Source organism: Atta cephalotes, assembly GCF_000143395.1.
Source record: "Atta cephalotes unplaced genomic scaffold scaffold00048, whole genome shotgun sequence".
NCBI classification, from domain to species: Eukaryota; Metazoa; Arthropoda; class Insecta; order Hymenoptera; family Formicidae; genus Atta; species Atta cephalotes.
Window position 1 is genome coordinate 492,753 of NW_012130112.1, and position 14,516 is coordinate 507,268.

A 14,516-nucleotide genomic window follows, 5' to 3' on the forward strand; every position below is an offset into this window, starting at 1 on the left:
AGCTAAAACCTGTCAGAGGTTACTTAGGGTCATGACCTTGACAACATGTCAAGGTGATGGGAGGGAATTCGATATGATAACTCAAATATCGCATTATATATATATATATATATATAAACCATACATAAAATGTGAGAGATTGAAAGTAGAAGAAAATAACTCAAAAAATAAAATACACTCCAAGATTATGCACAAGGCTGCGATTACAAAATAAACGCAATGAAAATCGTAAACGAAACGAATAAAGATTATGAGTTTTCTGTAAAGAAGGAAGATTCTAATTACAAGGAAACATTGATATTCCCCAATTCTGCGATGAGTCCATTCGTAATTATGTTAATTATGAAATATGGTTTTATTGGAATGATTAAAATAAAATTAGATAATTATTCGGATTGACGGACATCGCGCCAATGACCTTGACATATGTTATCAAAATCACGACTTTGAATGACCTTCAAAAAATTTTAGGTGGCGTTTATTGTTCGTTCAAAAGTTATTAACTTAAAAAGTTATTAAATTAATAAAAGTTAATAAAATTTTAAAAATAACGTCTTATTTCTGCCATATACAATATTAAACTACTTTATCTTTCTTTGCATGGAAAGTATGCCCATCAATATATAGCAGAAATAAGACATTTTTTTAAACTTTATTTGTTAATAATTTTTTAACAAATAATGACTGCCATCTAAAATCTTTTGAAGGTCATGACACTTAGTGTCATGACCTTGACAACATATGTCAAGGTCAAAGTTATCGGTGCGGTGTCCGTCAATAATTATTTAAAATTAAATTTTCATTTTCATGTTAGATATGAGAGCAAGAGAGCATAAAACATGCATATGCAAACTGTGAGGTTAATATAAATCAGCAAAACTATTACCAAGAAAATACTGATTTTTTATTTTATGGCAAGTATTTTTTTTAATCTATTTTCATGTACTTATAATTATTTGAAATATGCTCTCATTATAATTTCTTTAACCTCTTAAGAAAATGTTGGAGTGACATAATTTGCAGATCGATATAAATCTTCCTTTTTAAACTTTTAATCTTAACTTCATAAATTCAGTATTTGTGTAGATAAAACGCTGGGTCCTGAACTCGTTTTGTTTATACGAACTATAAAAATTTAAGGAAACACTTATGTTAGGTGACAGCTGTGCGAGTGAAATAAAATTGAAAAAATAATAAGTTTTTAATCTTTATTTCGATTTTAATATAAAGTCCGCCTTCCAATTTTGCTACTTTAATTTTGTAAAAGAATCTTCGATATTGTTCAGTAAATTTGGATTTAATATCAATTTGTAATGTCCCGATAATAAATCTATTTTTTTTAGTTAAAGTTCTTGCATGATTCATCTTTTTTTTCCTTTTTTCTATATTAGAGAGAAAAAGAAAAGAGATGAACCGAGTAAGAGGAAACAGATCTAATTTGGTCATTCCAGCATTCCCTTAACGAGTCATACTTGGGGTGCAGACAGTAAGTGACAGATTTGCTCACATCCCAATATAACTCGAGCGACTTCAAAATTCATTGTGCTACTAAAATACACGTGAATGTGAAATCGAGCTTACTCGAGACATACTCGTTTTTAAATAAAGAATTATTTATTAAGAATTAATTAATTATTTATAGAAATTTATTAATTATCTTCAATAAATAAAACAAATTTTGGACCGCAAAAAACGAGCGTTAAAAAGTTAAAATTATGATTTTATTCATTATTTTTAGATCTCATAGATATTAAAGATATTCCAGTTAAGAAGGAACATGAGAACGATAATAATGTTATGAAAGAAATTGAAGACGATAATAATATTGTAGATGAACAAAACAATTATAAAAAAAACTACGGATGTTATTTCTTGTGGCAAGTATAATTATAATTTCTTTACATTTAAATGATTACATGTTTACTTAAATATTTTCTTAAGTGTTATATTACAAGTAATAATTTGTATCGATATCTATGATTTTTAATGCTTGCTTATTTTTAGCAAATAAAGATATACTGTGCAATGATAATTTATTGTTCAATACTGCGAATAAATGCACATATAGTATGAATTAAGATGATAATCAAGGAATTGCTAACATAAAAAAAATAATATCTAGTAATTATAATAATTGTTATGTATTATCAGCAAGCATCATTTGATGTTAAATATATTGTATAATTTGTTTTTTTTATTACTACATGCACGAATTATGCATCGTTATAATTGTTAGACAGTTAATAAAGATATAAAATGTTTTACTCTGTTTTTTAATGTTTTATCTTTATTTGTAGATATACCTGACAATCTTGAGTTAAAAAATGTGAGAATCTGTCTTAAGAGATTAAATTCTACTGGTACGTAGACATCTGAAAAATAAAATTTGTAAATTGCAAACAAAAAAAAATATTTGAAATCATTTTATTACTGTCAAAATATTAATTATATCTGTAATTATATGTATACAAAATACTGATGAATACACTATTAAAAGGAAAATATTCGTTACATTTATATGAAAATATTATGTAAATTATTTAATAATAGTTTAATAATAGTTTAATAATTTAATAGTTTAATAGTAGTTTATTTCTATTTATGTTTCATGATAGTTAATGAAGACAAAGAAAACATTGAGAACTCCGAATATTTATCTTCGAGAAATGAACGAGGTTCATCAGATGATGAACCATTTCCAAAAAAGCAAAAAGTAAATATAACTACTAGATCATCCACTTTAGTTTTTGATAAGTTTGCAAACAAATTCGTTTGGATATAATGAAAATATGTATGTTGACAAGTCGAATAAATCTAAACAAAACTGCTGTATTTTTTGCATGAAATCACAATCAAAACTTGCGCGGCATTTAGAAAGAATGCATAGGAATAAACCAGAAGTAAAGAAATTTGCTATTTTACCCAAAAGAAGTCTAGAAAGAAAGAAAATAATAGAGATTATAAGAAAAAATGATAATTTCAAATACAATACAAATGCAGCAATTAATAAAGGGTAACTTATTGTATGCAGACGTCCTAATGAAAAATTAAATAAAACCTCTACGGATTTTGTTGCTTGTATGAAATGCAAAGGATTTTTTGCCAAAAATTCAATACGTCATCATGCTCGAGAATGTTTTAAGCAAAATTTTAGAACGTTTAAAGGAATTATGATTATGGGAAGAAAATCTGTAGGATACACAAATTAGCGAATGACATTAAGAAACATAGTTTTCCCTGTATTATGAGAAAACCAAGTAACACGAGCAATAAGATATGATGAATTAATAATCTTGTATGCAAATAAATTATGTGCTAAGTACAAAGCGCAACATCAACACGATATAATACGTGCCAAATTGCGACTTCTTTACTCTTGACATTAAAAAAAATAAATAACAATATAGATGACTTTAAGTCGCTCTATTATCCCAAATTCTATGATAATTATATATCTGCCATAAATGTTGTTGCAAGATATAATGATAATGAAAAAATATTTGAAACTCCAGCAGTAGCGATTAACTTGTCAATTTTTATAAAAGACGTAGGAAATCTCTTAATCACAGAATGTATAAAACAAGAAGACACAGAAAGGAAAAAATTAATTGAGGATTTTCTAAAATTATTAACTGATGGAAGAATAAGCATAAATACAATTATTACAGAAACGCAATTAATGCATAAAAGACACACAAAGATGCAACTCCCATCATTGGAAGATATTAAGACTTTATATTATATAAATATTTGAAGAACAAGAGAATCGAAGCTTATATTGCATTAAAACAGTCTTTCTCCTTTAACAACTGGCTTTCTTTAGCAGAAGCAACATTAATTACAGTGCATGTAATTAAACGCAGGCAAATGAAATTGAACGAATATTTATCAAAGATTTTCGAAATTATAAAAGCTAGATAAAAATATGTACAGTAATATTTATACATCGTTATCAACGCAAAATAGAAAAATAGCAGAAAGATACATTCGATTTTATGTTAGAGGAAAATTAGAACGTAGAATGCCTATTTTATTGTCACATGATCTTTTTGAGTGTATTAATTTAATATTAAAATTTCGAGAAGAAGCAAAAATATCAAAGAAAAATCCATATGTCTTCGGATTGCCTGACATCGAAAAATGCAGGTATAGGTATCTTAGAACCTGTGCCTTAATGCGAAAATTCGCAATAAAATGTAATGCAGTTCATTCTAATACTTTACGTAGTACAACATTAAAAAAAAAATATGTCCACATATTGTATCCAATTGAATGTAAGTGAAATTGATGCGTCTGATCTTAATATTGTCATGAGTCATGTGGATAAAATGGATACAAAACATAAACAATCACTGTCTATAAGAGATGTATTAAAGATTTCACAATATTTGGAAGCAATTCAGGGACATGATGAAAATTATAAGAGATTTGTATCTTCAAGTAGTGAATCCGAAGAAAATGAATTAGAAATAGGAAATATCAATGAATATAAAATGGAAAAGGAAGATTTAAGTATGCAAAAATTACAATTTAATCCTAAAAATGTGACATCAGTTGCAGATTATTGCAAGCTAAAAAGCAAAGATATTTGCAGAATTATTTTTCTTTATATAATCTAGATTCCTAATGTAATAAATATATAATGTGAAGACAATTTTAATACATAATCTGATTCTCATCAGTCAATGTATATGTTATGACAATTTAAAACAGAAATTGAATAAGAGTTGAAACGTTCCGCGTTTCTCTTACATTTTATGTTGTACTTAGAAATGCAGAATATGAAGAAAAATAATCATATGAATATGCATACTTTTTAGCTTGAATTAGCTTACGACAGACAGCATTAGTTAGTTTTCTAAAAATGTTTAATTTTCTAAAAATGTTTGATTTTCAATTTTTATTTTTAATATTTACAATTTAATTTTTGAATATATCATATTGCATTTTTTGTTCATAATCGTAATTTTAACGATATAGATTAAGAATATGTACTCTATATTTTTTAAATAATAAACCTGGGATATTACAAGGATAGATAACATGAAAATAAAAAAAAACAAACGGAAAACATTCTAGTAAGTATTTTGCATTTTATTGTCGATGACGCTTGAATATTTAATTTCTTTAAATATTCTATTCTGAAAAATCTATGGCCGATATATAAATAAAAGGCAGTCGATTCTTATATTTGTTATCTTGTGTGTAGTCATCTTAAAATGTCATGAGCCAATCAGAAAAATGTATTAACATCTTAAAACATTACTTAAGACAGTCTTAAAATAATCGACTATGAACCGGCTTATGATTCATACTTCGTAAAACTATTACTAATAATAATTTATATAAGTATATAAAATTTACAAATGCTTTTATTTTTACAATATTGATAATATTGAATATTTAATATACAATCCAAGATGTTCTTAACTTTTTACATTTTTGTCGCTTTGACATATATGTGCTTGTAGTTTATTATTACTATTACACATGTACATTACTACTATTATACACAAAAGCGGAACCATTTGTTATATATGGAAACTATTTTGATCCAGTAGTGCTGTCTAGAATCTTAATATAACAGAAAAGCGCAACTGCTGTCCCGATTTCTGATTGGTTCCGCCATTTTTTTACGGATAGTCTTCTAGAATTCTAATTTCAGTATCATGATTTTTAAATCTTGATATGTGTACTGTAGTCTCCAAAGAGAATCAGTATTTCTTTGTAATCAGTAGAAACTACTGTTACAGGAATCGCATTCCGTTTGCAGAATGTAAACGCTGGTCACCATTTTTTTCTTTGGACGATTAATTAGAACTTTTAAATATGCTCGATTGCGTTCCTCTGTTATATCTAAAACTCTAGTGCTGGCAGTACCACAGTCATTTTGGAACAGCTGCGGCAGTGTTGTGATAGTTGCACTGTAAAAGGGAACACACCCAATTTGCGATTGGCTTGGATCTAATCTATGTAATGTAGTATGAGCTTTACATGAGTGCGTTCTGAGTTACGCATGAAGCGCATGATGTATTGTTTTATCTTTCTTTATTATTTGATAAACAACAAGGAGAAATACATCATGCGCTTCATGCGAAACTCGGAACGCATCTCTTGGAAGAGTTCATTGATTATACTTAGAAACGTATCGACTATTGGTTACACGATATTTCCCTGAAAAACTAAATTAGAAAATTGATACTAACAAAAACCTCTAAGCAACACGATTTTATTTGTATTACTGTTTGTTCATAAGTCCATATCATAAACTTATGGACTTATTACAAGTCCATTACATGGACTTCAACGGTGTTACTTTTTCCGTACAAATTAAAATCGTGTTGTTTAGAGGTTTTTGTTAGTATCAATATTTTCCAATCTAGTTTTTCGAGAAAATGTTATGTAACCACAGACATCTATTATAACACTAGACTGCTAATTTCCTATTTTTCCTTATATAAAAGTGTTGCCTATGTACAGTGAATGCGTAACAGAAAACAGTCATATTGTAGAAAAAAGATGCCAATAGGTCACGTGACAAGCCTCTCTGTAATTCTTAAGTATATAAGGAGATGTCGTTCATGGCGATCTAACTTTTAATTTTCACGAACTTACGAATCACGTGCACCACTATTTATTTCGGATTCTTTCATTTCATGCAAAAACGCATTGAATAAACCTAATTTCATTTTGTGTGTATATATACAATCTCTTCGAATATGAAAGTATATGAATATATGAAAGTATGAATATATGAATATATGAGTATATGAATATATATGGAGTATATGAATATATATGCGCGGTTTTATAATGCGCATGTGCGATAAGTAATATTATCTAACAATAGAAAAAGTGGGGAGTTAGCATTCTAGTGTTATAATAAAAGTGTGCATTGTAATCCGATTATTCCTTCATTAAAGTCACTAGATTTTTAAAGTATCGCAAACGTCCGTTAAGTTAAATCCGGAAAGCATTGAAGTTAGTTTTAATCAGTTGTATTTACTTATAACGATATATTGTTTATAAATACGATTGATTAACATTTTCTGTCATTCATATAATAAATTCATCCCAATACATCAGTTTGAAATTGTCGCTATATTAGCGGACTTAGGCCTGGTTGCACTTACTTTAATTTTAAGCGAGGTTTAAAAAAAATGTCTCTTTTCGGTTTTAAAACGAGAAAGAGAGTTTTAAGTTTCGCTTAAAATCAAAATAATGTTGGTGCAATCTTAACTTGGTGAACGATTGCGGTACTTATAAATCTAGTGACTTTACTTTTCATGGCTGCGTTTTACATAACGCTTACGCACACTCGCCAGCATCATTTGTCCTTGTTTTGTAATTTGATAAACGACAAGGAAATGATTCTGAATGTGTGAGTGTTAAAGCGTGGTATTTACAATAAAATGCCAACCACCGTCGTCAGTTGCTTCAACAACAGCTTGCTTCACAACAGCTAATCAGAAATACTAATCACTAATTACTATTGACGCTTCTGATTGGTTGTTGTGCAGCCCATGTAGTCGGCACGTTTTTATTCTATGGATGTAGTACAGACATCACAACCACTTTTTTTTGACGATTTTATTATATATGCGCGCAGTGGTCTTGTTTCCACCAAGAGTTTAATCCGGATCAGAGTCCCCTGTAACAGGGAAATACTCGACTATAGTTGGTTGGTTCTTATATTCTGATCCGGATTAAACCCTCGGTGGAAACTAGGTGATTGTGAGCTCTTTTGATTGATATATCCTATTTGATTAAAAAATATAGATCAAACAGGTACAAGAATTCACTGAACGCTCAGTGAGCGGTCGTGCTTCTGGATGCACCTATTGGCTGCATTCAGCAAACTCAACTATTGAGTCCGCTGAATGTATCCAATGAACGCGTTCAAGCCAATCGACAAAGCGATTAGATCTGCTCGCCAAGCAATTAAATATGATTAGTTGGATCCACAAGTAAAAACCAATCGTAGAACTCATTCGCTTGACAAGCTTGCCTAACTGCTTTGCTAGCTCGTCCATTGTCTATCCTATGAAAGTGAGACCAGAAAGAAACAAAGCTAGAGATGACAAATCGATATATGGTCATCATCTCCAATCTTGAAAAGTGGACGTTGTTAGTTTATATCCACTTTGTCAGAGGGCAGCGGTTTTGCAGTTACAGGTTCTTGAATCGTCATGTCCTCTCTCAGATTTCTCTCTGGTGTGACTCAGTCTTCCAGGCATCTATGTGCTTCTGATGACAAATTGTTTGTATCAAAAGTTTGTAGTGATACAATTTATTTAATATTAGACAAGGTAATTTATATAAATTAAAAGGTAGCATGTTATAAAATATTTCTAAACATATATTTGAAATTTATAATTATTAATTCAACATTAATTCTCTTGAGAATATAACATATTTAATTAATCTAATCTATCACCGTTTTAAATATTATATCATATTATAGATGTTAGTTATCATAATTCTAAAACTATACTAATATCTAATTTCAGAATGAGAGTCGATAATTGAAAATCTTAAGGCTTGATCAGTCTTAACCTAAATAAATAATTTTTCGCATTAACAAATTTGAATTTAGTTAGGATGTTCTGGCTATATAGTCTCAGACAAAAGTTACTCAAATTTGAAATTAATGAAATTTTATACTTTTATAAGTTAAAATATACGTTATATTGTGTAGAGAACTTAAATAATGTCAGTTAATGTGATATTTGGTATTATAAATGAATATATTTGTATTTTTGTAGTCGGTAACATTTTTGGACATGAATTTTTTTTTAAATCAACTAAGAAACGAAAGAAATGTGTCGCATATTAATAACATTTAATGTATATTAGACACATAATACTTAATCACATAATACTTAAAAATCAAAAAGATATGTAAACTCACCTTCGTACTATTGATACTTTTGAATTGTCACATTTTGAGCAGTGGGCTACATAACCTCGAAGTAAGGTTATGTGGTCTATTCGAAATCTTGCTTTATCGTTAATATCTTGATAACAGGTTAGTAAATGAATTTTTTTAGAAAAAATTTTTTGGTCTGTGTTTTATTTACTCATGAAGTTTCAGAATATTGGCAATTGTTGCTGCTTTATAATTTTATTGATATATGGAAATATGCTACTACTTGGTGGAAATAAATTGCTGAAATCGCTGAAAATCGCTAAAATCTATCAATTAATCGATTTCAGCAATTTTCAGATATAGATTTACTGATAAATTTCAGAGATTTATTTCCATCAGAGATAATCTATAAAAACTTGTGTAAAATTAAATTGGACTAAACTTGTGAACTATAAATAGAAAATCGAATTCAGGTTTTACATATATCTTTGGATAAATAGAACCAATTTATTAAATTTTCAAATTATTGTCAATAGAATTATAATTAGAACGTTACAGCGCCAGTATATCCTTAAGAAAATCTATAATCTTAGTCATACAAGTTGGTTGTTGGCCAAATTCATTGATTCCCTGATAAGATTTAGGATTACCAGTTACTGACTCATTGTAAAATCAGCCTAATGATAATTTTTTTGATCAATTTAAATAATAATTTTTAATAATAATTTAAAATATTTATGTAGATGACATTGGAAAGTTTTCCTCGAGGAGGAAAAAAACTTGAAGTTAAAAGATTGGCAGATGTAAGTATATAATTTCAATCTCTGTTTCTTTATTTCTGAATTAAATCTATTTTAATTTATACATTTTAATTTATATTTAAAAATAAAAATTAAGAAAATGTTGTAATGTTTTTATTTAACCTTCTACAATGGAATTTTAACTCTTCCATCAGCAGTAAGGATTTTTGATAAATAGAAAAAAAATTTTTCTATTGCTTTAGGTTATATAAAAATCTAAAAAATATATGATATATCTATCAATTTAAACGAGTTTTTACAATCATAGAAGTCTAAGTGTATGCTACTTATATTTTGTAGATTTAAATTTATCTACTAGAATTCACAATCAAAATATTGATGTGGTATTTTTAAAGTAGAATTGTGCTACATATTTCAAGGTTATATTCACATAGAATATTTATGTATGTTATTTATGTTAATAGTTAAAAGTTATATATGAAAAGTTATATATATATATATGAACTTTTTTCATATAGATAATATAAGCAATATAAAATATGTAAATTATTATAAATTGTTTAATATAACACAAAAAATATAATTAAGTTTTATGACTGTTATCATATCTGATTTTAATATTGATAAATAAAAGTATATAAGCAAGGTAAAAGTTTTAATACAGTCCAATGGAATGATAAAGAACATAGACTTCGATGACCCATAGATTGTTTACATAAATAATTATGTAAAGCATAATTTACATAGTTTATATTAGATATACATAATTATATTTTAAGCATAAACATCGTATTTTAAAAATCCCATGTTGTTTGTGGAGAATGAAAATGTTAGAATCTATATTTTATATTAAATTAATATGTATATATCTGGATATATTAACATTTTTTATATCAATATTTTATTAACATAGTTTTACATACAAAAATTTAGCTGTACAATTATATAGATGCAATTGATAATAATAACTTTGATTTTAGCCATTTGAGGAGAAGCTTAAACTCAAGAAACGTAAAACACAGACGAAGAAAGAAAATGACAACACAATTGTAAAAGACATAAATCTTATTGCTACTACTGCAGATCGATTATCTAAAACCATGCTACATGAAGGACTGATACTCCTTGGCCGGGTTTCTGAAATATCGGAATATGATTTAATAGTGTCTCTTCCAGGTGGATTCCTAGGAAGAGTACAAGCTACAGATCTCAGCCAATCTTACACTAATTTGTTGCAAGATATAATTAATGCAAGAGTTGTTCAGTCGAATGAATTCAAACCTTTACCAGATTTGTTTAATCTTGGTGATTACGTAACGTGTTACATAAAAAGTATAAATGTTGAAGATAAATGGTCTTGTAGTTTATCTATGGAACCGCAATTAATAAATCAGAATGTTCATACTAGTTATCTTGTAAAAGATATGAAAGTGGTTTGTACCATCAAAAATATAGAGGATCATGGTTACATAATTGACGTAGGCCTGGCAAATGTTAGAGCATTTCTTTCTACTGAAGATATTGATAAAGGAAAACAGTATTGTAAGTAACTAATTTTGTATAATGTATCATATCCATTGCAATATATTCTGTTAATATCAGAAATTATATAGTTCCAGGTACTCAACTTTTGTGTGCTATCAAGGAAATAAAAACAGTAGATCATATGTCTATTATCAAATTGTCAACTAAAAGAAAAAAGATTGACAGTGCTAATGTACACGACATAACGTCTTTAGATGTTTTAACACCAGGAACAAAATTATCGCTTTATGTAACAAAGGTGCTTTCTAATGGCCTGCAAGTTAGATTTGGGAAAAATAACGTTGGATATATAAATCGAATTTATTTAAATAATCCTTTATCCACATATGTAGATAACATGGAAGTGATTGGCACATTATTATATATATTACCAATTGTAAAATTAGCGTACTTTAGTCTGTTGACTGAAACATCTGAAAAGGAAAAATTACCTGTAGGCAATATTATAAATAAGGCCAAAGTTCTATACAGAGAATCTAGCGGGATAATCCTCAAATTATCTAAATCTGGACTACGTGGATATATTTCTTTGCGAAGAACCGATGTTCCATTTATTAAAATTCCAGTCGAATTCAAAGAAGGTTCCACACATAAGTGTAGAGTACTCGCATATGGCTGGATGGAACACTTTTATATCTGTACAATGGAAGAAGAAATTTTGAAGCAAAAATATTTTTCAGCTTCTGATCTCAATATTGGCGATATCCTTACTGTGACCATTACACATATCGAAACATCTCGTGGTTACATACATGTACAGGCAGGAAAGATTTGGGGAATTGTTCCAATGGAACACATATCCGACAGCGGTTTAAGTGCTTTGCATAAATTGAAAGTCGGAGACAATGTCGAAGCAAGAGTCTTAGATATAAATAAGATTAATCAAGTAAAATTTACGCTGAGACAGTCGCTAATAAAGAGCAAATTGCCAGTTTTACATGATTTTGGCGAAGCTAAATGCGGATTAAAATATCATGGTACGATCAGTATAATAAATAAGAATGGTATGTTAGTAAGATTTTACGGAACGATAAAAGGATGGGTACCACGGATTACATTAAATAGCGATACATATGATACGAATTGGAATTTTTCCATTGGACAGACAGTTACAGTGTGTGTTGAATCAATAGAAAAAGATAAATGTAGAATGACATTAAGAATCATTTCCGAAGAAGAGAAACAATCCGTTAGCTTATCAATTGGAGATATAATTGAAGGAACAGTGTCGGAATCATCTATTAAAGGAATATACTTGAAGATACAAAAAGAAGATAATGAAAACGTTGTGACAGGTTTCTTACCATCGGGTCATATGGCTCCATGCATTGAACTCGGCAGTTTACTGGCATCAAGATGTAGTCTTGGAGATGTAATCTCAGCTTTCGTATTTGCTACAAAACCGACTATAATATTATCACGCACTTTTACGTCGCAAAAAAAATATATGAACTTTGATTCATTAAAAGTAGGCGATTGTATTCCTTGCACAATTAGAGATATATCGCAAGATTGTGTAAGAGTTATCTTGCCGATTGAAAATTACTGTAAATTCGGATTTGTACCGTACAAGAACGTAAGCAATTTCGAAATGTTGCATACAAATCAGATATTATTCGTTAAAATCATAGCTATCAATACGCGAGAGAAACAACTAACTCTAACAATGTCATTGAAAGATATATGGGATAGCCCATTTGAATACGAAGTCAAGATGATGGCAGCGGTAGATGTCTTGAGTTTGTACTTTAATAAATTATCAGAGCTAGCAAAAAACACTTTTTACGAAAACAAGCCGATCTCTTCGGCAATTTTAGGTCAAAAAATTACTGGTACTGTCAAGAAGATAACTGAACACGGTCTAGTGCTTCAGTTAAGCAATCAATTGATGGGTACAGTACGCAAGGACCATTATTGCGGTAATCCTCAAGTGGGGGATAAAGTGTTTGGTACGATTCTGTGGAAAGATTACATCAATGAATTCGTCGACGTGTCTTTGCTACCAAGAATAATAAATGGCATTAGTTCGAAACAAAAATCACTACCAGAATTACCCACTGGAATCGCATTAAAAGCAGAGATTCTAATGATTACTAAATGGTTGATACTTGTTCTCGTGAAACGTAATGGCGCAGGATATTTGGCGGCATTACCTGTCCGTCGACATATAAATGACATTTTTCCCGATCTAACGCCTTATAAAATTCACGCTAAGATTCGCTTGTATGTTATAATGAGGAGAGTCGAATCTGATATTATGCCGATTTGTATGCTAAAGTCTGCATTCGAAATTCCAAAGAATGTGATCATAACAGAACTATCTTCTACCAAGAACAAACAATCGAAGAGAAAAAAGATGTCTGAGCGTCACGATGTAGATCTTGCAAATTCACCTAAGAAATCACTTAAGGAAACTCCGGAGGAAGCTTTGAAGAAAATATCGAAGCAAGTCCCGAATAAAGAAAATAAGAAGAAAATGGAAGTCGAAGAGGAGAAAAGTAAAATAAAAGATATAGAAAATTCTCTCTCTGAGTCGGATGAAGATTCTGTCGATGAAAGTGAAATGAAAGCGAATAAGTTAGCGAAACGATTGCGTGTTCCGGAATTTGGATTTTCTTGGGACGACAAAACAAAATTGGCCGCTTTTCCTAATGTTGAAACTTCTAGCGATGACGAAAAAGAGTTTGAAGAAGAGCTTAAACAAAAGAAGAAGAAAAAGAAACTGAGTGCGACTGAACGACGGGAACAGGAACGACAGAAAGAACGCGAGATTCGTCAGCGAGAGGAAGCTTTGGTGAGCAATCAGGCACCCAATTCGATCGATCAGTTCGACAGATTAATTTTGTCGAGCCCCGATAGCTCGTTAGTATGGCTGCAATATATGGCATATCATCTGCAAGCAACAGAAATCGACAAGGCGAGAGCGGTCGCAAGACGAGCAATCAAAACGATCAATTTTAGAGAAGAAAACGAACGTTTGAATGTATGGAACGCATGGCTGAATCTGGAATCCAGATACGGCACCGCCGAATCTTTAAATGATGTATTCCAGGAAGCTGTGAGGACAAATGATGCATATAAAGTATATATGCACATGTTGACTATACACGCGGATGCCGGTAGAAAAACTGAGCTTGAGAAATTGATAGGTACTGTGATCAGTAAGTTCAAACAAGATCCCCAAACATGGATCGACTGCGGCGCCGCATTATTGAAAATCGGCATGAAAGAAAAATCGCGCCAAATCATGCAACGGGCATTGCAATCTTTGCCTGCAGCTCAACGTAAGTACATATACACATATATCGCTTTAGCTTTTAATACATGCGTGTACGCGCATG

General features: G+C 29.8%; 1 protein-coding gene and 1 pseudogene across 1 annotated transcript in view; both read left to right on the plus strand.

The window, feature by feature from the left end:
- Positions 1-5,042, plus strand: part of LOC105622684 — a 6,029-nt pseudogene extending 987 nt beyond the window's left edge.
- Positions 5,043-9,612: 4,570 nt separating this feature from the next.
- LOC105622686 (protein RRP5 homolog) overlaps positions 9,613-14,516 on the plus strand; it is a 5,814-nt gene continuing 910 nt past the window's right edge. Inside the window, exons 1-3 of the mRNA XM_012204098.1 lie at positions 9,613-9,672; positions 10,611-11,172; positions 11,244-14,459. Of these exons, the coding sequence (XP_012059488.1) occupies positions 9,613-9,672; positions 10,611-11,172; positions 11,244-14,459 (3,838 nt within the window). The remainder of the gene's footprint in view (positions 9,673-10,610; positions 11,173-11,243; positions 14,460-14,516) is intronic.